General features: G+C 43.2%; 1 protein-coding gene across 6 annotated transcripts in view; it reads right to left on the bottom strand.

The window, feature by feature from the left end:
* Window positions 1–27,176, bottom strand: part of DYNC1I1 (dynein cytoplasmic 1 intermediate chain 1) — a 240,748-nt gene that overhangs the window by 164,203 nt on the left and 49,369 nt on the right. For all 6 annotated transcript variants that reach the window (XM_030550619.1, XM_030550615.1, XM_030550613.1 and 3 more), the window contains exon 6: window positions 20,279–20,394. In XM_030550619.1, coding sequence (XP_030406479.1) covers window positions 20,279–20,394 — 116 coding nt within the window. The remainder of the gene's footprint in view (window positions 1–20,278; window positions 20,395–27,176) is intronic.

Below are 27,176 nucleotides of genomic sequence, written 5' to 3'. Positions count from 1 at the left end.
TTTCCTTCCCTAATATTTCTATTTAGTGAGATAGAATCAAACATTGGAAAGTCTCTTGAAATACCAAGACAGTCACAATGTAGTCCCTTGCTTCCTTTATGTGACCCATACGATTATGTGACTGTTTCCACATTCATGATAACCAGATTTACCCCATGAACCTCCATCTTTCCTGCTTTGGTAGGGAGCGGGAGAGAAAGAAAAAAAGAGAGGAATGGAAAACAAAGGGAAATAAATAAAGAGAGAAAGAAAGGTGATGGGGTGCTGTGCTCCGCAGGATTTCAGATATGTGAGGATTCAGAGCTGACAGGGTGGTTCTGAGCCTGGGATGGCTTAGGTTGGAAGGAGGATTCTCAGCTTGGGGCACAGATATGTGAACGTTTCTGAGCAGGTGGGCACCAGGCCAGAGGGAGCTGAGGGGAGGTTCTGAGGTGATCAAGGGATGGGTCAGGTTAGCAAGGATGAGTGCAAGGAGAATGGAGACAACTGGTGAAATGAGGGTGTGAATGGATCAGTGATGTGTGTGTTAGGGATACAGCAGACAGATATATTGGGGGAAGAACTGTACCGGAGTGGAGAGGTTGAAACTAGGAGAAAACAATAAGGACTGACAGTGACCTTATTCATTACTTTTTCATTCTGAAAGGATGAGAGGGCAGGGAAGTGGGAGCTCCTTTTTCTTCCAACTTTCCCAGTCAACTTGCCTTATCCTCACCAAATCACTTCTCAGTGGCATCAGTGATGACAGTGTCCCATTTTTTCCACAGTGAAAATAGGATCAACTTGCAGAGAAGTTAAGAGGTTGTGGGGTGTAGACCAGGGTGGGATGTGGGAGAGGGCAGCTTGTGAGACACCAGCTGTCCACTTCCTGTCCATCATTCTTAATAATAAGGATCCATAAAATATCATTGCTTTATATGCGGAACGTGACAGAGAGGGTAATATTTTATCCCTTAGGGCAGGTATAAACTACAGGACTAAGTCGACCTAAGTTATGCAACATACCTTAGGTTGACTTATTGTGGTGTCTACACCACACTGGGTCAATGGGAGAAACTCTTCCATCAACTTACCTTATGCTTCTCATTCCAGAGGAGTATTGGAGTCGACGGGAGAACTATCAGTGGTTGATTTAGTGGGTCTTCACTAGACCTGCTAAATCGACCCCGACGGATCAATCACCGTATGTCGATCCCCTGGTAAGTGGAGACAAGTCCTTCAATAGACTGGGAATTCATACCTTTCTTGATCCAAGCCCCATTCTTCAATCCCCACTGCCTTTGTTGTGGGAGTTTCATTTGCTAATAAAACCAGCTATCATTGAGACTCTCACATACTTTTCTCCTTTGTTATTTAGCCATGCCAGGCAATACATTAGAAAACACAGAAAAAAGATATTGTGTTTTCACTGTTCCTTTTCCTTTCTTGGTTGATTTCTACCTTCTCCCTCTGCTGTTAAAAGCAAGTGCACAGTGTCATACACTCTGCTGCTGCACTCCACAGCTTCTGTGTGGCTCTGCCTTGCTTCTTATGCTAGCAGGACAGAGGTGACTACCATAAGGGAGGAACTTACAGTTCTGATTCTGAAGCCACGGCTACTTCACCTTTCACCACAGCATAAATTGAGTCTGCTCTGTTTTATGCCAGCTGTAGATGCTTTCTCAGGCACTATCCACCAGCTGACAATTGGCCAGGGGAGCTGTGTTCTGCCCCATCCCTTCCTCTATGATAGCTTTGGGGAGGGGGCAGTTGGTCCAAGAGCTGGCTCTGCTGGTTTTATCTCCCTGACACTCTCACCTCCCTTCTGGGATGATTCTCAGCTAACCAGGCCAGACTTTGGCTCCTTTATGCCGCCCAAGTGCTGCAAAGGATCCAGACTGCAAGACAATCTGGCCCACATTGTCTAACCCGGTCTCAGCATCTGGATACAAAGGAGATGAAGCAGGCTGACTCATTAGTCTCTGGTCAGGGTGCTCTTGGTAATGGATGTTGGTTCCTGTCATTCCCTTCCTCTGCACATTTTATGGGCATTCTCCTCCTTTCTGAGGACAATCTGAAACGGCCTTTGTGGTTTTCCAAACTCACTCCACCTACTCCTTCTTGCTCTCTCATGTACCACACACACTCTTCCGGCTGGCTCTGCTCTTCTTGGCCTCTGCTTTCTCTCTACAGCTGAGTGTTACTCTTCTTTCACTCATGCTGCTCCCATCTATCTTGAACTCTCTTCCATCCCACTGGGCACTGAGTCTCACCTTGTCTGTGAATCTTCCCTTAAAACCTTTTGCTCTTTAACTTATGACTGACACTCTCCTATGAAATGTCTCATCAGCTGGGGAACAATGCCACATTAATACTATTGGATAAACTTAAAATATCCATGTTAAATGAAGGAACTCATGTGGACAAAGAAATTCAGATTCCCCCCATGAGGGGCTTATCTCCAGCTAACCACTGATATTTTTTTCTCATCTGAGACACAGCAATTCTGTTGCACTGAAGATCTCCTATTCCCAGACTCATCCTCTGAAGAGGTGATACCATAGAGCTCTGCCTCTCTCACTGAGATGTTCAATATCATAGAGGAGGTGCCCACACATGGTGATTTTTACCTTTTATCGAGTTTCCTGACTGTCTGGCAACAGCTACCCAAGGACAGAACCACAGCTGTCAGTCAAAAAATATTATCTCTTCCTCCTCCACACTTATTTCCACCCAAGGTCTCCTTGTCAGCAGCAGTCAACTCAAAACCAGTGAAGGTTTGGAGGCTCCATCATCTGCCCCCTGAGATGCCTAATGGATAAAGCCACTCTTTGCACAGATGCAAGAACTTCCTATGGCTGCCCCATTGGCTCAAGCCATCTTGTCCTCCCCCTTTTCTCTAGGGAACTTCTTGAAGTCTCTTCCTCTTCCAGAATTGAGCCCTCAGCCTCCACAGACCCTGACAAAGACACCTTTGCATTTTGGTTTGCCCACACCCCAGACTTCTCTGGGCCAAGATTTTTAAAAATAAGAACTGAAAGTGAGCTTTGTAAAGAGTTAGCAGAATCACTTGTCCCACCCACCACCTTCTTCTCCCAGCTTCAGCAAGCCATACTCTCTCACAGAAGAAACACTGAGCCCTACTGCTTTGAGGGAAAGTTGGCCTCTGAGATAGTCAGGCATCTGCTTGCCACTTCAGAAACCCTAAGTGAGAGCACCCCAAACACCCAGGTCGAAGAGAGCCAGACCTCCATTAGACAACAACCCTAACCTGGCATAGTTCAGAGAGCTCATGACTAGAGTGGACAGGAAACTGAATTTCACTTCCATGAGAAAATTTCAAGGTTTTGGAAATGTTTTGTCCCACATGAGAACAAAAAGTCCAAACCGTGACACTTTTTTTCAGAAGTGAATTTCCACAATACTTTGTTTCAGAAACATCAAACATTTCAAATATGTTTCCTGAACTCCAAAACTACCCAGGAGCCTGGAAGTTCTGAGAGCCTCCGCTGCAGGCAACCTGTTTGGTTTCCTGCCAGCTTGCCCACCTCCATGGCAGCCTGACAGCTCCCAAGCTCCCTGCCAGATGGATTGCCATGGAGGGGGCGGGGGTAAGCTGGCAGGAAACCGGGCAGGTTTCTGTCAGAAACCAGCCTGGCTTCTGTCAAAAGTTTCATCAAAACTGACAGATGCCCACAGAATGTTTAGATTAAGAAAAATCAGCCTTTTCAGCTGGAAAAAGTTTCATCAGAAAATTTCTGACCAGCCCTAGCCATGTCCCAGCTTACTGTACTGGTTCCCCTCATGTTTCAGAAAATACATTGAGAAGTCTGCTTATGGGAAAGTCAGCATATTATTGTTAGTTTTTATTACAGCCACATCTAGAGGCCCAACCAAGATCAGGGCCCCATTGTACTAGGCACTGAACAGACACATAGTTACAGATGGTCCCTGCCCCAGACAGCTTACAGTCTAAACAGAAAGGACACATCTAGGGGACAAGAAGTATTTCTGTCCCTATTTTATAGATGGGGCTGGAGGCAAAGAAAGATTAAGTAAGATACTCAAGGTCACATAGCAAGTCTGTGGCAGAGACAGGAACTGTATTTAAATCTCCCAAGCATTAGTTCAGTGCCTTAACCACTAGGCCATCCTAGTTCTGCTCTTGTGATTTACCCCTTTAATCTAGTTTATATCATAAAGATTTGGGTTCAAGCCCAAAGCTAAATTCAGGCTCAGTAATGTCCAGTACCAAGCCCACTCAATTAAGTGGGAAGCTGCACCAGCAGCTATTTCTAACAAATTATTTCCTTTCCCAACTCCACAGGCCATCCACTCAGAGGGTAATGCAAGTGTAACCTAAGTTGTGCTGGCAGGGAGCCAGGGGAGAGATGCATAGCACTTCTCTGTGGTTGGTGCTGACCTGCTGATCACCTGAGATACATGCAGATCATGGGTGAAGTGTGGGGTTTGATGGCCAAACTTCTTCCTCCTTTTTTTATAAAGGGAGATACACACACACACACACACACACACAGCCCAACAGAAAATTCCACAGACCTCTACCATTAGTTTAGAACCCAGGTCTGAAGGGCAGCTGACTCTTTTGTGCTGCTGCCTGCACCCATGACAGGGCCGTGTGTATTATCATACAAACCCTGTGGCAATAAACACCACAAGAAGTTCTGCCTTGGAAGGACAGCTTCCCTCATGTCCCCTAATTGGTCCAGGCACACTACTTAAGCCCAAGGGGAGTTCTAGGAAGTGTTTGTGCAATAAGGTGGGCTTACCAGCCAGTGGTAGTGAGGGATCTGCCTCTCAGCTTGCTCTTGGAACTTCTGACCCTGGGCTCTGACCTCTGGTTCCTAACTTCAGCTCTGACCTCCACTGCTCTGACCACTAGGCCTGACCGGCCAAACCCTAGTCATGACACCAATCTGGATTAGGGCTGCATAGCATTTGGACCCCACATCAGCAAAGCATGTATGTGTGAGCTTATGCTGAAAGCATGTGCTGAAGTCAAACCCTTGGAACCTCTTTGGGGCAGGGACATCTTTTCATGTTGTGTGTACAGTTTGTAGCATGAGGGGTCCTAGTCCATGACTGGGGCTCCTAGGTGCTACCACAATACAAATTATTAATAATTTGGAAGCATGTGCTTACATCCCATTAATTAAGCATGTGCTGAAGTAATTTGTTAAATTGGAGCCTAGGTACTATAGGAAAAGAGAGCAAAAGAAAATCCCTGCCCTGAAGAGCTCTCAGAAATGTGTTCCCTTCCTTCAACCCCTCCTGAATTGTTCTATATTTGTACATGAGAAAGCAACTGGACCCAGAGAAAGAATATCAAAATCTGGCCTTTTCACAATAAATAATACAAGACTATAGTATTCCACATTTCTAAAAAAATTGGGTGTGCAAGAAATCTCCAAATTAGATGCTAGCTTTTAATTGTTTTGGGGGGTGGGAGTAAGAGGGGGGTGGGGCAGGGGAAAGGGACTGATAGCTAGCAACAAGGAGCCAGCTCACAATGCTTAGCAACTACTCAGGGTCATTGCGACTGTTTGTGTGGGTAAGTGCTCACCAACCTGGGCTGCACAATCGAGCCTACAGCCCCAGATCACCAAAGGTATTTAAGTCTTAAAGCCCATTGTTTTCAATACCTTTGAGGATCTGGCCCATAATGACCATTGCTGAAACCTAATCTGTTTCTTTAACCCATTTTAATAGATATATCTATGTATTGAAGCATATGCCACTTAAACATAAACAAACATAACTCACTGAAATTTAAGAAACTATATATTTTGCCACTGTTTCATACCATGGAAACTACCTCAGGGCTACTAAGAAGAGGTTCAAACATCTCTCATGTAAAACACATCATTATGCATTAGAGAAAACTTCATTCACTGGAGAAGAATGGCAGAACAGCTGGAAGTGAGCACCATAAACCACATAAAGTTTTAATCAAATTCATTACAAATTCTTTGTCTCTCAGTGGGCTTGGGGGCAGAGAGAACCATTCAACAATGGCCAAGACACAATCCAGTTTGTCAAAACTAATAACAATACAAACACATTTCCTCACAGAGGGACATTTTGAAAAAGTTCAAGAATAAGCAAATGTATTAGTTTTAGTATGTAACATTTATAAATTATTGCAAGATGTGCCTGATCTCAGAGCACAGTTACAATTCCTATAATTTAGTGAATTGATAGATGTTGTTAAGCAGCTGACATAATTAATTGACCAGGTAAATATAGGGGATAAAATCCAGTATTTTTTCTTAAGAAAAACATATTGAAATGAAACTATTTATTGCTATTAGTATTATTATGTATTCATCATATCTGCAATGTGCTACGTGTTTTACAGATACTGCTGTGATAAATGTGATATAGAATTACAAAGCGTACACCTTCCCTCCGCTATGGAGTTTGCAGTCAATTGGAAAATGGGATGCACCAAGCGAGAATTATAAACCTTGGCCCTGATCCTGCAAACTCACACATACTTAACAGTACACACTTGAGTAGTCAATAGGACTAATCACGAGAATAAAGCTAAGCACATGCATAAGTGTTTGCAGGTTCAGTGGCCGAGAACCTCAGATGAATTTAGGCACCTAACTCCCATTGAAATCAGTGCTAGTTAGGTGCTTAAATATCTCTGAGGATCTGGGTCAGGACCATTAAGTAGGGAGAAAGGAGGATGGTATTTGGTTACTTAGCTGTTATGCAAGCTACTTTGTTTTCCAAAGCTAGAAGGCCTTGCAAAAGACTTTTATGTTTAATCTAATTCAAACAAAAGGATTTGAAAAATGTATAAAACAGCTTCACATGACAAAACTATGAGAGATTTCAGCTAGTTAGGCTCATGGCAAGCATTTCATCTTGGGCCCAATCCAGCTCCCATTGAAGTCCGTGGGAGTCTTTCCACTGCTTGCAATGGGAATTTGATCTTGCCTGTTGTTACTAAACTATGTCAAGTTGATAAAATTCTAAATGGCAGAGTTACTCTTCCCTAACTTGTTCCCTATGCAGGACTATAAAGAATTTAAAAATATATTATTGTTGAGTTAACTAATTCAGCAATTTTCTCTAAAAGCATACATACACAGCTAGAAGATAAGGGTGCAGACCCCTCAGCTGGTGTACATTGTCATGGATAAGTTACACTGGCTGAGGATCTTCCCCAAGAAATGCCCTATTGGGTCAGATCAGTGGTCTATCCAATCTGATATTATCTGTGACAGTGCTGACAGATATAACATTTGTCCCCTGTAAAAGAATGCCAAACTGTGTTATACTATTTTGCCACTAGATGGCACTGTGTGTAAAAATACATTCAAACCTCGCAATAACGCGCCCTGCCATAATGCGAAATCGCACATAACGCGATCACAGGTTGGCTCCCCTTTAAGGCATAATACAGTATGGTACTGTACCAATGGTCCCCAACACCATGGCAGGCGAGAGAAGCTGCAGCCCCACACCTGCCGGGGACAGAGAACTCCGGGCACCAGTGCTCTCTGTCCCCAGCAGGTGCGGGGCCGCTGCCTTCTCCGGCTTCAAGAGGAGCCATGGCTCCCTGCCTGCCGGGGGTAGAGAACTCCGAGGCTGCGGGCGCCGGTGCTCTCTGTCCCCAGCAGGTGAGGGGCCGCAGCTTCTCTCCGGCTTCAAGAGGAGCCATGGCTCCCCGCCTGCCGGGGACAGAGAACTGCGGAGCTGCGGGCACCAGTGCTCTCTGTGCCCACAGCCTCAGAGTTCTCTGTCCCGCGGCTCCTCTCCCCTGCTGAGTACTACACACTAGGAGCACTAGGCGGCACACATCAATGCACTGCGTTGGGGACCACTGACAAACCCCGCTATATCGCGACCCCGCATTTAGCGCGATGGAAGTTTTTGGACCCCAAACATCGCGTTATAGCGGGGTTTCACTGTACTTTAATCCATTACATACAGCCTGTGTTGGTCCCAGAATATTAGGACAAGGTGGATGAGGTAATACCTGACAGAGCATTAAAGGATCTTATGATAAATACATCTGGTGTGCATAAGCAAGCTCTGTAGCCAGTCCATATCTGATGACAGAGCATGACATGGCATTGGGAGTAAACTACGGACAGAAACTGAAGGAAAACAGCAAAAAAAGGTTGCTGGATCTGAACATGCCACTCTTTGATGCCCCAGAGAATTTCAGCATTGAAAAACCTTTCCAATGGACAGACTGGAAGCAGTATTTTGCAAGATTTAAAATTGCAAACAAGCTCCAAAAAGAAGCTGGAGATGAACAGGTATCTTCTCTAATTTGTGCTATGGGGAAGCAGGCAGAGCATACCTTTAAATCCTTCGACTTTACTGAAGACAGTCCTAAAGATGACTTTGAATGCATTCTGTAAATGCTTGATTCATACATTATACCTCAGAGAAATGTGGTTTAAGAAGGAGCATGTTTCACTAGAGAATTCAAGAATTAGGGGAAAACATTGAATGTTTTTAACAGCTGTGCAGACATTGACTGAAAACTGTGATTTTGCGAATGTAAAACATGAAGATACCAGAGACAAGCTGGTTACTGGGTTAACAGATAAAAAACTTTTGCAGTAGCTACAATTGAAGAGAGATTGAATCCTAAACCACAGTTATACAGATGGCAAAACAGTCAGAATTAGTCAAACAAACAACTTTAAAAACCTGAAACTAGCTTAGAATCTATAAACAGACACTTGAATGTCAGAAAAACCCTGAGGGAAGGAGGGAGAATTCCCAGGCTAAGAGGGACACATTCCAGCCTACGTGCCCAAGATGTTGAAAAAGTCATACTCCATGAGATGATGCATGTTCAGCCAGAGATGCATGGTGTAATACGTGCATGAAATATGGACATTTTGCAGCTGTTTGCTACACCAAAGTAGTCAGGGAGTTGACTCCTATTAGAGACAATTAGGATCCATTGTGTCTGAGATCTATCACTTGTGATGACATAGCACCTGCCTGGAGCATGCAATTCAATATTCATGGCAAGGCTACTGACTTTAAAATTGACTCAGGAGCTGATGTCACAGGCATCTCAGAAGTGACTTACAATCACCTTCAACCCCTTCCAAAGCTGAAGTATCCTGGAGGTGTTCTGAATTGCATGGACCAGATTACCACAGAAACAACTTACAAAGACAAAAACTATGCATAAAGGTTACTCCTGGGGGAATTCTGCACCAAAAAATTAAAAATTTTGCACCCGTATTTTAAAATTCTACAAAATTCTGCAAATTTTATTTGTCAAAATAACACAACAAAATCACACCAGTTTCAATTATTATGGTAATCTATTTCAAAACACCTGTCAGCAAGTATGTCTGTAACAATACAGAGACACAAAAAAATTCTCCCAGGAGTAAAGTGTTAAAGAAACCCCTACAACATGTCAAATTGAATGGATAAAAAGGATGGAAAATGCCAGTTGTCATAAAGAAAAAGAATTCAGCTCCCAGGTCATATATGATCAAGACCGACAGTGGAGAGTTCAGAAGAAACAAGTTGACATCTACAGTTTGTTCCTCAGAAAGAACAATCAAGAGAGCAAACTCTACAGATGGTAGAACAAGAAGAAGACGACTCAAGGATTCCAAACTGACCACAGCCAGTTGATGAAACTAATGAGCAGCCACATGACCAAGTTGCTGGGTGTTTGGGTCATGTAGTTAGACAACCCTTATGATTCACAGACACTTAACAGACTAAAATGTACTGAACTTCAAAGACAGTGTAAATATTGTATATGGTAGGAATGTAGAACTTAAAGGGGGAGATGTAATGGAATGATGAACTGTATTATACTGTTCAGCCACTAGGCGACACTGTATGTGAAATACCTTATTTAAAGAAACCTTAGCCATAAACTGACAGAGCATTAAAGAATCTTATGAGGAACACGTCTGGTGAGTATAAACAAGTTCTGTAGCCTGTCCATATCTGGTACAAGTGTATAACTTTCCCTCTCCCTCCAAAAAACACCTCATTGTCCTATTCTATAATTGTGCTGCTGAGATCAATAATTAGGGATGGGCTGATGCTATACATTGGATGTCTATGTGGGTCCAGGGTTTCTATTCTGACTTATTTCTACCTTTCCTATAACATATATACCTTAAACACAGTGTAAATAAAATGTGTGTATTCAAGAATACCAACTACTCCAGCAGTCCTCAAACAGGGGTCTGTGATCCCTTTCAGGAGGTCTGCAGGGCTTTCTGAAATCCAGTGTTCAAAGGACTGGCATGCCCCCCGCCCACCTGCGCATGGGGCTGAAGCAGGGAGTGGCATGGGGCTGAAGTCCCAATTCCAGGTTTCCACACACACACACAGGCTGAAGCTGGGAGTGGGGGTGGAAGGGCTGAAATCCCAAGCTGCCCCCCAAGCTGAAGCCATAAGTAAAGGGGCTGAAACCCCAATGCAGGCAGAAACCTTGAGCTCATGGATAGAGTTGAAGGGGTACAAGGGTGTTGCCCCCAAACTGCAGTGCTTTACCCAAAATGGGACAGTCCTGGGGGCAGCTCCACCCTCACTCTCTCCACTCCCCCAGCCCTCCTCAGGCCCAGCCCTCTGGCCAGGTTGTAGGTGGGAAGCCAGAGCCAGGCAGTGTGGGACAGCTGCTCCTCTGGTTGTTAGGACCATGGAGTGGGCAGCTATAGGATTCCCCCATCTGCTGCTGGTACCCGGGGTTGCAGCTGCTCCTCAGCTCCCAGCCCTCTCTGCTCACACAGCCAGTCAGAGCTGCCTAGACGGCTCTGGGGCTGGGAGAGCCCTCAGGGAGCAGCCCTTGGCACAGAGCCCCAGACAGGTGAGTGGCCTGCTGAGGTGAATCAGGGAATGAAGGTGGCGCTCCCTCTCTGGGCCCTGCTGTACAGAGCTGGCTGAAGATACATGCTGGCCCTTGCCCTCTCCATCCCAGATAGAAGTAAAACAACATCTATGCCCAAGGGTTCCTACCCCTGGCCCAGAGCCCTGAGTCTCCCTTGCCCCTGCTGTGCCCTGGAGTTTTTATAGCATGTTGAGAGGGTCCTCAGAGAGAAAATGGTTGAGAACCCCTGAACTACGCAATACAATAATTGGCAGGACTTACCAAAATGAAGAACTGGCTGAGTTCATGTGATACACTGGTTATCAAAACTGTACGATAAAGTCTTCTGATAAGTAAGAAAACAATATTCAATTAAAGAAACAGAAAAGTAAGTCATACTTCTATCCTTTTCCTCTGCTGTTCCCTTCAATTATTAGTTGTGGAGACATTGATCTCCATGGCACAGCTTTCAGCAAAAAGTGTAACACTCACTGCTTCAGCTTAACTTTCCCACAGCCATGATGAACAGCACTGAAAGGGAAGAAGGTAAGAGATGAAGGAGAAAAGATGGAACAATAACAATAATTCCAGAGGTACCTCAGAGGTAAGAAGGAGGATATTTGACTATCCGTGGTTATTTATTCTTCATTCTTGTTGGTCTATACCAACTTTTTGGCGGCATTGTTATTTATTACTGGTGTTACTACTGTGTCTCAAGGCCCCATTGTGCTAGGCACAGCTTTATCATATGGTCCCTACCTCAAAGAGATTACAAGCTAAACAGATAACTAAGGCTATGATTTGTCATGGAGGTCACAGAAGTCACAGAATCCGTGACTTCCAAATACCTCCATGACTTCAGCCCTAGTAGTCCCGCTACCTCCTGCAGCAGCAGGGAGCTGTGAGGTACCCCTGTCGGATGAGGCAGGGCCCCCAAGCTCCAAGTCGCCCTGGGCAGGGGTGGTACCCTGCAGCTCACAGATGCCACAGGCAGAGGGGATCCCCAGCAGCTCCCCACCATGGTGGCAGCAGAGGGATCCCTGCAGTTCCCTGCCACAGGAGCAGGGACAGGGGAACCCTGAAGCTCCCTGCTGCTGCAGAGGGGTAGGGGGATCCTGGACCTCTGCACCCCATGGGTGGTGGGCGGCCTGGAGCTCCCAGCCACCCTGCAGCTCCCCAGCCCCTTCCCATTTTATCATGGATACTTTTAGTAAAAGTCAGGGACAGGTCATGGGCTTCCATTAATTTTTCTTTATTGCCCATGACCTTTTACTAAAAGTATCCATGACAAAATCTCACTGATAAGACAGACAAAAGGTGGGAGGAGTAACAGAGGTGCAGGGAAGTGGAGTGACTTGACCAACGTCACACAGCAGATCCATAGCTAAAGGCAGACATAGAACCCAGAACTTCCGACTCCCAGACTATAATGTGTAACTATATCTGATCCAGTAATTGTGTTAGTGTTTGGATACCATGATGTTTACCTGGCTATCTAGCAATCTAATCTAAAACTTTTTAACATGGATAGCTAGACGATAACTGATAGATGGATTTAACCATCTACTTCCACAATAATTTAAATGAAGAATATGAAGGAAGGAACAAAAGTTATCAGGAATCCAGTCACTTCCAGTTTCACAGAGTCTGACAGCCCCTGTCCTAATCTTGTCTAGAAGATTCACTAACAGGGAAAATTGTTTTTCTTTAATGGTGAACAGACAGTAAATGTGAAAAATCAGGACAGGGGTTGGAGGGAGCCTATATAAGAAAAAGACCCAAAAATCAAGACTGTCCCTATAAAATCGGGACATCTGGTCACCCTAGGATGCGGGTACTTTCACCCATCTACTTCTGCCCCATGTCTTTTCTATTTGACAGATGATGGACCCTCCATATTATGGATTTAACTTATTCTGGCATGGGTTTGCTATCTACTTTCAGGCTTATTTCAATGTATTATAGCTACTAAGTACTAATTAGGCCACTGAAGATTACAGGTGCCTACTTCTATAAAGCAATCTCTTCTTATCCTTAAATTTTTTAATACAGACATGCTGGTCACCATTATACAGCCAGTGTTTGCCAATGGCTACTAAATTGTAATATCTGAGCTGGAGAGGGTCAACTTCCTTTGGAGTCTTGAGTAGGAATCATTCATCAGCACCAAATTGGAATTGCTGGAAGGGCAAGCACTGGTAGACCTTGATCCTTGCTGTTTCCATCCACAATAAGTTTCAAGCAGTATCCTAACTGTGAAGGGAATGTTCTCTGTAAAGCGATTTTCCCCTTTGTATAAGATAGGGTGTAACTTCGCTGAATGCATAGAATTTGTCTAAATGTTTTTTTAAAATGGTGACCACTGTGTGCAATTGTGATACATGTCAATACACAGAGTATTTAAATACTATCAATGGGATAAATATTTTACAATGAAGATATACAACATGAGAGAATAAACCCACAACCTTCCTCTACCTAGCAGCTGTCAGTTCCTGAAATCCCTATTTCCTAAAGAAATGTCGATCCAAATCCATCTCAGAACTCTTAACTCAAATGTATTGACAAAAATAATACATATTCATGAGCAATTTCAGGCTATCGATGCTCTCTATACCCCTACCTCATCTCAATCCCTTTCTTATGTGAACAAAAAGATATATAAGATGAAGATCTGAAATCTGCTAGGAGCAAGCCAGTCTGAAGTCAGACTGCTATTTCAATGGGGTTTGACATGTCAGTTATTCCTGGGTTAAAATGGCCAGGATCTTTCCCAATGATGCAAGAAAAGAACTAAGATGAAGTTTTAGTTTTGCACCCAGGCTGGGACTATATTTGCATGCAGGTATTAGTGGGCCTGTCTCGAAATTCATGGATCACTGTGGGTTTCAAATGTCAGGATACACAAATGACATGCGGCTAGTTAAAGGAGTCTGAGGTCAAGATCATTAGCATCAGAGCTCTGGTTTTCGCCAATTGTCACCAGGTGTCCCAGGATCTCATTTGGTTTAATGTTTTGAACTGGAACTTCTGTCTAAAGGAGCAGATTGATCTCTGCAAGTGGCAGCTACGCAAGATTACTCCCCCGAGGACGGACTGGTCTAGTTCTTTGGTGGAGGAGGGGGTCAGCTTCCTGTGCAGCCCTGAACAGGGATCATCCATAAGGATCAGGTGGAAACTGCCAGGAGGGAGGGTACAGATTGACATTCCTTGATCATTCCTGTTTCCATCTGCAATAACTTTGAAGGAGTATCCTAGTTATGTAGGGAATGTTCCCTATGCAACAGTCTACCCTCAAGGAAGCCAAAGCCTCAAGATTAGATTAAAGCGGACATGCCTCTCTGTTCTATCAGATTAACCATACCATATATTGTACCTACCATTTACCTTGGAGGAGGAGATGGAGACAGGATGGACTGGGGCTGGCATGGGTGCAGCTGTGAGGGATGCATGTTGTCCACCATCCAGCCCTCCAGAGAATTACTAGGAAAGATACTATAGCCTAGGGCTGTATTATCTTTTCTGTTGAGGATAATGTCTTGTTTTTGGGGGTGGGGAGGCACCAGAGCTAGGGGGGATTATGGAGGCACAAGGCCTCCATGCAGAGAGCCTTGGTCTTCAACAGATCATCCCCGGTTCCTGCTAGCTTTGCAGACAGTCCCTGTAACCTTTTCTGAGGGAGTCAAACCATTCACCACCCCTACTGTTCTCCCACAATGGAACAATCAGGAATGAATTCTGTGAAGAGATCCTTGCAGAGCTACCCTCCCCCAGACTTCCTACTGTGGGTTTTACTGTGACAGTGGATGATCCAGGCCAATAGTCTGTCTATTAAACCAGCGCTCAGCAGGCAATTTCCTGAGATTTACAGATACTTCATAAATTCTCCAATCCGTCTATTGAAAACAGTTTAGAATCAAGAGAGCTCTCTGCTCAATATCATCGTAAGCCTATGAAAAACCTTCCTCCAGAAGCCCCCAGTTTCACCACCTTCACACCCAGAGGATACTGCAGTGATAACTGATAAACACACAGGTAGACAATGCATGTAGCAGGCTAACATTTCCTTTTCTGTTTGCCAAATGAAGCAAGGTTTTATTGCTGAAACTATAACTTTCAGGGGAGTTTTACTCCCTCAGCCTCTTCCCTCCAAACCCAGAGACCATACCCATCTCCTATGCTTCTACACTTCTTTAGTTTGCCATCCAAAGAAAATCATTTCTTCAATGCCAAATGTGCCATTTTGTGCACCAAAACTGCCAGCCAACACTTTCCAAAGCTAGGTCATTTTCCTAACTCTTAACCACAGAAATATCTACTAACAGAACAACAACTTTTCTACATAAATACAGGCTAAAAATTCATGATAGTTAATAACTTGCTTTCACTTAATACAGCCTTTGTTGTAGTGATGATAATTATCAATAGACCGACTGTCATTGGTAATCTAGTTTATGAAAGTGGCTTTAACAGAGGCAAAAATAAATTGTCCCTGAAACTCTGAGAATGTATTAGTCATAGTTTAACTCAGCGGATTAACAGCAAGTGTGGTTTACTGCAATTTTCACTGTGCACATACATTTAGGGTATGATCACAAATCCTATTGGGTTATTTAAACAGCATTGACAACCTATTTTTTAATGTCGTCCAACTTTAAGGCAGTAACTGATGGTCTCTTCTCTATAAACCAATGTTCCATGTAATTATATTCCTCTTTTCCATATCACATTTAGGAACATAGTTTCTGGGGCTTTATTCTTATTATTCTACATGATAAGTTCTGATGAAGAATGTTTCTAGTTAAATAAAAGTTCTCACTGTAGAGCAGTGCTCTCAATCTTTTCTACATGTGTTTCAAAATAACTGCACCAAGCAACCATTTTTTCTGAAAAGAATACATCATTACAGATCAAGTGTCAGTTTATCATAATACCACTAGAGGGTGCTGTTCATATGCTTTTAAAATATATTTTTATGAATAATTAAAAATAACGTGGAGTATCTAGGGATGGGGATACAATCATGACATTCAATGTCTACAAAATCTTATACTATAGTTTTTTTTTTAAGTCTCATCAAGTCTAGTACAGTCTGGTACAAAAATAATCTTTGTTGATTTGATTAAACAAAGGGGATTTGAATTTGGATGTTTTTGGCTGGGTGAAAAAGCAACAGCATCTCATGCTGATACAAAGGACAAAGTCTGCATTTGTGCTTGACTTTAGTCCCCAAAACTCTGGCATTTTTCCAGCAGTGTTTCAGCTGCCCTACAAAGTGCCTCGATGGCTTTGGGAGGAAGCTGTTCATCCCAGCTAGAAACAAAAGGTGCTGATTTAGGGTTGAAGAGTGGGGAAATATAGACGTTTATTATAAAATGTAGAGCTTTTATTGGCAGCATCTGAGATGCTGCAGTTTGATTCTGGTATGGTTTGGTTTAGGGAGAAAAGACAAACAGATTTTTATACCTATTTGAATCAAATAACAGGCAATATAAAAACAGTCTGTTGCATAATTAGAACAAAATTAGTGACACCATCAGTGTTAATAATAATAATGCCCTGTTCCTATAAGCAAAACAGCAGAGCTGTTGTTATAAGCTTTGTTTCTCTTTAATTTATGTGCTCTATGTAGCGATTCTTTCCCAAATATGTTTTGCATTTTCAACAGTCATTCTTTATTTTCTTATTTTGACTCTTTCAGTAGTGTAATCTCTACCTTTTTTGTCTTTTGTTGATCAGCTCCATGTCCTTCAGACTCATTTGTTCCACCTTCCCCAAGCGTTTTTGTGGGTCTTGACATGTCTGTTACATACACTTCGTATCACAGACAAACAGTATGCCAGGTATCACCATTTTTATGAGGAGTCTTAGCATATGAGGTGTTTTTCTTAAAGCCCTAGATCTTGAAATCATGTGAATATGCCAGAATCCCTGCTGCCATTAAAAAGAGTACATTTTGAGCCCTCATAATTACAGAGAAAAGCTTTAAAACATGCCCCCTAAAGGATCAAAACCAGAAGTCAAAAATAACTCTTAAGGAATTATTTTTAAAAATTTTAGTAGTTTTAGGCCAACCTCATGATTTTTGGGGCCTGACTCATGATTTTTTTAACTCCTGAAGTTGGCAATCCTGGACATGGGGTAGTCCCCTGATTCATTTGTAAAAAACGTATTACTTTCAGTAACATTACTTTGGAAAATTACATCAGCTCGGAAATACAAAGTACCCTCCCCACCTGTGAGCCTCCACAGTAGGTTTGCCACTTTATTTGGTCCACTTCAAAACTGAATACCATGGTTATTCCTTCCTCTTTCCTAAATAGCCCATATTAACATTAGGAATACATTACAATATCTAGATTGAGACCAAAGCATCCTCAGTGTAACTCCACTGAAATCAAAAGAGTTGGATTCCTTGGCTGTTTGGCACAATCTTTATAATTTAGGAATAGGTCATTTGGTTTATAGCAAGAGAATAATACCTTGTTTTTATACAAGAAGATATCAGGTGAATGTCAGAAAATCTCTTGTGCCAAAATTTCAAATTTCCCTCCCCTATATAAGGAGCTTATTTTTCAGTAACAGTCTTCAGATCCAGGTACCTATTATAAGTAGCCTAACAAGCCTGAAAAATTGCACAAGCTTAATATCTCCCATGAAAGAGTAGATTCCACTAGCATGATAGAAAAGGAATAAATATAACTTGTAGAATTTACTTCTCGTTAAAAGAAAGAGAGAACAAAACACTAAAAGGGCAGATACTTCTCCTGTCTGCGCTATAGTGTTGATGGTGCTCCATTTACACACACACACACACACACACACATACACCCCCATCAAAAGCTTGGTCTACACTAGGGGGGGTGTCGATGTAAGATACGCAACTTCAGCTATGGGAATACCGTAGCTGAAGTCAAAGTATCTTATTCCGACTTACCTCCCGTCCTCACAGCACAGGATCGACGTCCATGGCTCCCTTGTCGACTCTGCTACCGCCGCTCGCTCCAGTGGAGTTCCAGAGTAAACGGGGAGCACGTTCGGAGATTGAGATATCGCATCTAAATGAGATGCGATATATCAATCCCCAATAAATCGATCGCTACCCGCCGATATGGCGGGTAGTCTGGACGTACCCAAAGGTAGTGCAGACATGCAGATACCTGCACCACTGGGAGCAGCTGCACTTTAGCAGGAGATTCATCCCTGGCAGAGATCAGGCACTGATGCCTTCTCCTTGTGTGCCACCAGGTGAGGGCAAGCTCTGAATTACTTCCGGGGATGCAGTCATTGGTGAAGGCTACTTTGGAATGTTACTTATGAGAATATGGATGACCCAGTGCAGTTTGTCCTAGTGGAACAATTTGTTTCTTTCTCTACTGCTTGCAATCTCTTCTCTAAGGAGCAGTCTCACCATCAAAAGCTCCCTAAGATAAAAGCTGGCATTACTCAGGCCTGAATCAAGCCTAAAATGCTTTTCATGGAAATGTAGGACGTGAAGGTAAGATATCTCTGAATATGTTTAACGACCAAAATTCAAGTCCAATTATGACTTAACAAGGAGGAGGGAACCCTGTCTTTCTTAGCCTCCAAACCCAGGATCTCAATTTTTTGAAGGCATCCATTTCTGGGAAGGAAAACAAAGAAAGGGTGGATGCTTACTCTGACCTAAACAAAGCAAGAGAATTAGGTACCTGTGCTCAAAAGGTGGAAAGAATACATACACACATCCTCCGAAATAACAGAGTGGGTGGGAGAAATAATATGTTATTATTCCCCTCAAACAAAGAGAATTACCTGCTCTTAAAAGGAAAGGTAATCTGTTTTTAGGTAGGGAAGAATAATGTCATTATTTCTTTTAAAATCAGGAGATACCTTTTTAGTATCAGAGTGCTTGGAGCGCTGGTGCCTGGAGCTGCCGCTGACCATACTTCTGTGCTGCTGCCTGCAGCGGCTGCCTTCAGAGCTGAGCAGCTGGAGAGCAGCCGCTGCTGGCCAGGAGCCCTGCTCTAAAGGCAAAGTTGCTACCAGCAGCAGTGCAGAAGTAAGGATGGTATGGTATTGCCATCCTTATTTCTGTGTTGCTGCCTTCAGAGGTGGGCACCCAGCCAATAGCCACCACTCTCCGGCTGCCCAGCTCTGAAGTCAGTGCAGAAGTAAGGGTGGCAATACCATGACCCCCTAAAATAACCTTGTGACCTCCCTGAAACTCCTTTTTGGGTCAGGACCCTCAATTTGAGAAATGCTGCTCTCCATGAAATCTGTATAGTATAGGGTAAAAGCACACAAAAGCCCAGATTTCACGGTCTGTGACACATTTTTCATGGCCCCTGAATTTGGTAGGGCCAAAGTGTGTCATTCTTATCCTAGTTGGGAGGGTCAACATTATTTTCTGTAGTATAGCACCCAGTCATCCTTTGAACATTTCCTGTTCATTCATATGCCCTAATTATAACATGTGCCTCAGATATGGCTCTAATTCTTATGATGACCTTTCTAGGGGTGTGCATAGTGTATTATACTTTCGTTTTCCTCTACCTTTTCTGTACAGGGTGACAAATGACAAATACAATATTTAAGAAAAAGGTGCATATTGCACCAGGCTATTGTTTAACTGGTATGCGATTACATTCAAATCAATATATACCAGCCATGGGCATAGTTTTGGGGGACCACAGGCAGCCTTATTCCTCCAACTTGCAAGCCTTGGGCAGGCACAGAACTTGCCTACCCACATGTGGCCCCGTTGGCCTTATTGGAGCTGCCCTCTTCCCGCCAAATATAGAAGTCAAACTAAGCCTAGGACACCAGCACAGCACAATGAAGGCATATATGTATTAAGTAACCTAAGCTAATGGTCAGATCAGTACTAGAATGCCAAGTATTCATGTTATATTTTAACTGATGACAAAACTTAACATAACAGCAACTCTATGTATACAGACATTAGGATTGTCAGCAGGGATAGAACCCAGGACTGTCAATACCAAAAGTGAGAAGACCCCATTCCTTGAATAGCTGTAAATTCTAATCTTGCTGGGACCATCCATTAGAGAAGACATCATCACAATAAGCCATTATATGAGAGCAACATTCAAATATTACCTCTCTACAGAACCTTAGGAATTAATACACGTCCTTGAGAAAGCAAGAAAACAGCATGAAGCAATCTCTTAACTAGATACATAATGATTTCTCTGAAAATATGCCCTCATGATACCACAGTTAGAACACTCCTTGTTGTAGGGCTGCTGTACTTTAATTCCACCTGTATATAAACTCATTATTATAATTACTCTCAATGACAACCCGTTATCACACAAACAGGAAATGTGTGGTAAATAGAAACATCACCATTCTCCCTCATTTAAAAAAACCTCAAACAAACCAGCTTATATCATTTTTATCCATGCTACAAAATATTCTTGACAAATTTGGAAATAGGAACTATTTTACCTTCAGACTGATGTGTAGCAAGAGGTGTCTGTGTCTCTTTGGAGTAGGACACCACTTCCCGTGGTAAGAAATCAACCTGGGTAATCTTTGACACACCTAGCTTGTGCAGTCTGCGTCTAAGATTTAATGTGAGATTAGAAGGTTAGTCAAGTAAGTATACAGCACTGTTACATTAAAATACCACAGTGAGCTTTCACAGACAGGATGACAAAGTTTTAGTGTCTGCTAAAATGAAAACTAATAAACTAAGTATGGTTAGTTTATTGGGAAGCATCTAATAAAACACACTGACTTTTCACTGAAGGAAATTAACCTGAGAACTACTAGCCAAAATAGAATTAAAGTTAATAAACTGTGCACTACATATTTCCGGCTTTTTGGGGGTAGAGTTCATGTTGTGGGGAGGAGATGTAATAGGAAGGGCAAGAGATATTGTGTTCATACGGCCTGTTCATGTATTCAGCAGATCTGTGCACAGAGGATGGATGGATACCCTATAAACAGCTATAGGTGCTGTGATCCACATAATGATGGGGACAGGCTTGGAAAGGAGCCAACAGAACTGAAGGGGAAAGTGTATCTCTCCATCACCTATATGAAGCTGGGGAGAAACAGAATAAAGACTGAATATTGCCCTCCTGATGAGTATCCTTCTTAAAGGAGGGCTCCCAGAGAATTGGATGGCTATGGGAATCCTGCCAACATAGCTTTACTGGAGTTGTACTGCAAAAGGGTGGGGGAGTCACCAGGAACACAGAGCTGGCATAGAGGCATGAATTGTCTTGCTTTCCCTCTGTTTCCCTAACTATAAATAAATTGCATGGAAATATGCAAGAAAACCAAGCAGTATAGTTTCTGGCTATTGAAATAATAGATACAACTAGTCAAACAATGAAAATGTTTAGTCAAATGGAATGTATTCAGTGACCGATGAAGAGAAAAACTGTCAAATTGTTTCCGGAATATTATTCAATTATCTGTAGAGATGGATGAATAAAGTAATATTTATCTGTTAATAGTGTATTGGGCAAAAAATTCCAACATCCCTCAGATGAATTAATTTGCAACTAATAATTTGACTAAACAAATTTCAAATTTGGTTGTCTCTAGATCAACCTTTGGGAAGTGTGTGCGCACGTCTCTGGGAAGGCAGGGAAGTAAATTCATAGCTCTGTATAAACTTGAGTATCCTGTAATAAAATCTGAGTTTGGGAAACTGGTTCAAATACAGCTTGTATATCCCCTCTCCAGGACTATCATAATATACGTCTGTGTTTAAGAATTATTCCTCAGAAAAGGTGATATATGAAAGGAAATAAGAGTCCCAAAAGTAAACCAGTATCATATGGCTGACAGCTAGTTTGCTCTCCAGCTACTGCTGCATCCGCTATATTATTTTTTTCTGATTCGTCTGACTCGCTGAGTGTTACTGTACTAAATACAATTACAGTCACTAGGTAACCAGTATGAATCAGTCATAGAAAGTAACAATCCACTAGAGCAATAGCAGCTGTTACAGCTTGTGATTCATTTTTACTAGAGAAGTAATGAGCCTGCCTTATGCCAGTTTTCAAGGATGCACCTCTGCTGATGTGAGGAAAAGCCATTCTTTTTTAAAACCACATGAAACCTAGAAACTTCTGCTCCCTGAGATACATTGTGGGGATCTGTAACACCTACCAAAAGTTTACTCTCATGCTGCTTATCTGTAACAACTTTGACTAAATGCGGTGAGGATTCAGACTTTAAAAATGAAAGTTAAATGTCATGTACTCTTCCTTTTCCTACCATCTATCATAATATAATTCCCAATTCTAAACCTTAGCATCCAGAATATGGGTACTAGCATGAATTCCCCTAAGCTTAATTACCAGCTTAGATCCTGTAGTGCTGCCACCAATCAGGACTTAGAGTAGAGTGCCTGATAAACTCTGGTCTCCCCCAAAACCTTCCCTGGGGACCCCAAGACCCAAATTCCTTGAGTCTCACAACAAAGGGGAATAAACCATTTCCCTTCCCCCTCCTTTCTTCCTCCCAGCTCCTTTCCGCCCTGGGTACACTAGGAGATCACCGTGATTCAAACTCCTTGAATCACCACACAGAGAGGAATGATACCTTCCCCCTTCCTCTTTTCCCGTCACCCAGAGGAAATCCAGATTCAAACTTCGTGAATCTAAAACAAAGAGGAAATTCACTTTTCTCTTCTCCCCCCTGCTCTCTTTCCCTTCTCCCCACCAATTCCCTGGTGTACACAGACTCAGTTCCTTTGAGCCTTAACTAGGAGAAAAAAATCAGACAGGTCTTAAAGCAAAGCTTTTAATAAAAAGAAAAAAAAGGTAAAAGTTTATCTCTGCAATTTAGATGGTAAAAAGTTATAGGGTCTGTCAGCTTATAGAAACTAGAAAGAAGCCTCCCCACAGCAAAATACAATTTAAAATACTTCCAGCAAATTACACATTTGCAAATAAAGGAAAACAAATAAAAACACTATATCGCCTTTCTACCTTTGTACTCACAAAATTGGAATAGAAGATTATAGAGCCTGTAGGTACGTGTGGTCACTCTCAGAGCCCAGAGAGAATAACGCAAAGCCCAAAAAACACAAACAAAGGCTTCACTCCACTGAGATTTGAAAGTATCTTGTCTCTTGATTGGTCCCCTGGTCAGGTGTTTAGTTCCCTGTTTGTTAACCCTTTACAGGTAAAAGAGACACTAACCCTTAACTATCTGTTTATGACACCATCACTGATTTCAAATCTACATTGTTTATATGATTAAATAGACTTCTCCTATGTAGTCACCTCCTATCTAGGCCTAGGAATTCTTTACTGAAATCCCAAAGATTTCTTCACTCATATAACTTCTTTATTGTGGTCTCAATTGAGTATTGGTGCCATACTAATTTATGCTTCTAAAATAGTAAGTCTGTGTGTTACCTACATAGAATCCCATTCAATACTAAAGAAAATACTATATCAGTTCGCTCAATAACTCTTTGTGGGAGTGAAAGTCTGACTTGAGACTTGGTCAACTGCTTTGCAGACTGATAGCCTGCACATGAGGTAAAGTCCATTTTAGAGAACTTCACTGAAAGAACAGATTACATTTCTAATCTCAAACATGTTTAATTTAGGCATTGTTTACAGATCCATAGCTCACTAGTATCTCACACTGATAATAATCTGTTATATCAGATGGTCTTTTTTCATCTGAAAGAATAAAGATTGAGTGACCTAGACAAATTGGAGGATTGGGCCAAAAGAAATCTGATGAGGTTCAACAAGGACAAGTGCAGAGTTCTGCACTTAGGAAGGAAGAATCCCATGCACAGCTACAGGCTGGGAACTGACTGGCTAAGCAGCACTTCTGCAGGAAAGGACATGGGGATTAGAGTGGATGAGAAGATGGATATGAGTCAGCAGTGTGCCCTTGCTGCCAAGAAGGCCAATGGCATATTGGGCTGTGTTAATAGGAGCATTGCCAGCAGATCGAGGGAAGTAACTATTCCCCTCTGTGCGGCCCTGGTGAGGCCACACCTGGAGTATTGGTCAGTTTTGGTCCCCTCACTACAGAAGGGATGTGGACAAATTGGAGAGAGTCCAGTGGAGGGCAATGAAACTGATTAGGGGGCTGGGGCACATGACTTACAAGGAGAGGCTGAGGGAACTGAGGTTATTTAGTCTGTAGAAGAGAAGAGTGAGGGGGGATTTGATAGCAGCCTTCAATTATCTGAAAGGGGTTCCAAAGAGGAAGGAGCTAGGCTGTTCTCAGTGGTGATAGATGACAGAACAAGAAACAATAGTCTCAAGTTGCAGTGGGGGAGTCTAGGTTTGATATTAGGAAATTCTATTTCACTAGGACGGTGGTGAAGCACTGGAATACCTAGAGAGGTGGTGGAATCTCCATCCTTAGAGGCTTTTAAGGCTCCATTTGTCAAAGCCCTGGCTGGGATGATTCAGTTGGTGTTGGTCCTGCTTTGAGCAGGGGATTTGACTAGATGACCTCCTGAGGTCTCTTCTAATCGTAATATTCTATGATTCTATGAAAGTGTGCAGCCTCATAGCATACCTTTTGGTTCCATGAATCAGCCAACAAAGGGTGCTTGTATAGCCAAAAACTGGTCTAGCCCTTGATCACAAATTCATTACCTCCATTCAGGACCTGAGCTCCACAGCTATAAGCAAAAATGTCCTATTCCAGAACACAAGCTTCCTGTAAGGCTGCACACACATCTGCCATCAACCATGTCACCTTTCCACTCACATGCATCTTTCCTTTTAGATGCTCTTAAACCCTTTGAATCTGCAGCCTGCTGAGTGGTTTTGGATTTGCAGAATCTTTAAAGGATACATTTTCAAAGCTGTTCATAGGGTCTTAGTCATGGAATGTCACTAGGGACTGAGCAGCTAAATCTCTAGTCTTTTACATCAAAAAATATCCCTATGTCTGAGAAATCAGAAGAGATACAAATCCACTACAGGCATTTTAGCCATATGAACAATTTGTATGCAATCTACAGAATTTATTGTGCATCGTTCCTTTTTCAGATTTCTGTACCATCTGAGGAAGTCCTGTTTCTCCTAGTAAAATTGTCCTTCTGAAGAATGGCTGCTATTGAGAAATGGACAGAACTCATCATGCATTGGAGAACGTGCCTATGGTACACCCAGCCTTGCTATGAATTTACTCTTCATTCCTTTCTTTGCACTGACAGTGTATGCATGAGAGAAAGCATCTGGCTGTCATGGTGCTTATCCATATATGTGCCATATATGCCCCTGCTTCTTGCTTTTTCCTTCTAAAAGAAAGAAAACTTGGGTGACTTTGATTCGTAGGGATGCTCACCGTTCAACCCACATTGCTGGGAAGGGATGCCAGGATTTCTATCAGGATTCTGTATGAGAATACACTTTGAAAATTCCATTTTTTGTATCATTGTCCAGGTAGTACTGTAGGAGTTGGCTACATCTGAAGCCACACTGCCCATCACAATTGGCCACTGAAAAGGAGGAGGACAAAAGCTGCCTAACAGTTCTGGTGTGGAAGAGTAACATTGATGAACCTTACCCAGAACTTCTGTCTGTAGTGCAGGGAAGTGGGAGGATGTCTGCTAAACTGCTGCTTTTCTGATATTTTTTTCTTCTTCTTCTCCCCCTATGAATAGGCCATTGCCTGACTAGATTACTGCTCATAGCTTTGCCAAGCACCAAGCAAAGTGAAACTGGCATGGTCTTTATCATTTGCATTATGACCAACTGGATTCTGAACAGTAGCTGTGAAATTTACCAGAATCTTGTCAATTTCAATCTGCAGTCTGTGAAAAATATGAGTAGCAGCATAAGCACTAGAAATATCTACCTGTAGACCAGAGGTGGGCAAACTACGGCCCATGGGCCACATCCAGCCCGCGGGACCATCCTGCCCAGCCCTTAAGCTCCCAGCCAGGGAGGCTAGCCCCCGGCCCCTCTCCTGTTGTCTCCCCTTCCCCACAGTCATGCCGTCGCGTTGGCAGCACTCTGGGTGGGGGGGTTGCGCACTCCTGCCAAGCAGAGTGGCAGCGTTCTGGCTCCAGCCAGGTGGCGCGGTTGCCAGACATGCTGCTCTGAGCAGCATGGTAAGGGGGCCAGGGCTGGGGGGGTTGGATAAGGGGTGGATGTTCTCAGGAGGCAGTCAGGGACAGGGAGCAGGAGGCGGATGGATGGGGCAGATGTTCTGGGGGGTGGTCGGGGGATGGGGGGATTGGATAAGCATGGCAGTCCCGGGGGGGGGATGCTGTCAGGGGGCGGGGGCGTGGATAGGAGCCAGGGGATGGGGAGCAAGAGGGATTGGATAGGCATGGAGTCCCAGGGGGGCTGTCAAGGGGCAGGGGTGTGGATATGGGCCAGGGGATGGGGAACAAGGGGGGTTGGATAGGCATGGTGTCCCAGGGGGGCTGTCAAGGGGCGGGGGTATGGATAGGGGTCAGAGCAGTCAGGGGACTGGGAGCAGGGGGGTTGGATAGGGAGTGGGGTCCCAGGGCCGGTTAGGGGCGGGCATTCCTGGGGGGGGTCAGGGGACCAGGAGCGGGGGGGTTGGATGGGTTGGAGGGTCTGAGGGGGGCAGTCAGGTGGCGGGAAGTGGGAGGAGTCAGATAGGGAGCAGGGGCCAGGCTGTTAGGGGAGGCACAGCCTTCCTTACCTGGCCCTTCACACAGTTTTGCAACCCCGATGTGGCCCTCAGGCCAAAAAGTTTGCCCATCCCTGCTGTAGACTCACAAAGATAGTACTATGTAAGTTCTTATTTAGAAGATTAGCTTCTGAAACATCAGGGCTGGAAAATTTTGTTTAAACAAAAGCTTAAATTCTGCACAAATTGATAAATTTCCTCTCAAGAGGAAACGTTTCCTTACCATCACTGCAAGTGGACTTTTCAAGTCTATATTTTGTGGCATATTTTTCCCTCTCATTTTATTCATTCATAACCTCAAACTTGTATTAACTCTCCCAATATGAACAAAAAAAAACCAATTTTCACACCTTGAGAAGCATTGGCAGGAAATGATTGGGTAGCTTAGCCTCTGATTCTTGTGCTGCAGTATTTCCCACACCAGCCAAACCATTTGTGATAGTTAACTTTGGTGATCACATGGATGATATCCAAATCAAGATAAAATGACTCATCACCAAGCCATATTTTCACTTTGAACTTCAGTTCCATCTCCACTGTGATGCTAACATTAGGGGAATCAGGAGATATTTGGAGTTTCATGTGTCATTGGCTAAAACTGATTTCCGCTGATTGGTCCATTATAAAAATACTTCATAATATGGATTTCACTATTGTACAACAATAGACACTTTTCATACTAAATAAATTTGACCCTTTAAAAATATATATATACCAGTCACCCAGTGATAGT

This window comes from Gopherus evgoodei, chromosome 2, assembly GCF_007399415.2.
Source record: "Gopherus evgoodei ecotype Sinaloan lineage chromosome 2, rGopEvg1_v1.p, whole genome shotgun sequence".
Classification (NCBI taxonomy): domain Eukaryota; kingdom Metazoa; phylum Chordata; order Testudines; family Testudinidae; genus Gopherus; species Gopherus evgoodei.
The sequence above is the reverse complement of the archived record's forward strand: the minus strand, read 5'-3'. Positions and strand labels throughout refer to the sequence as shown.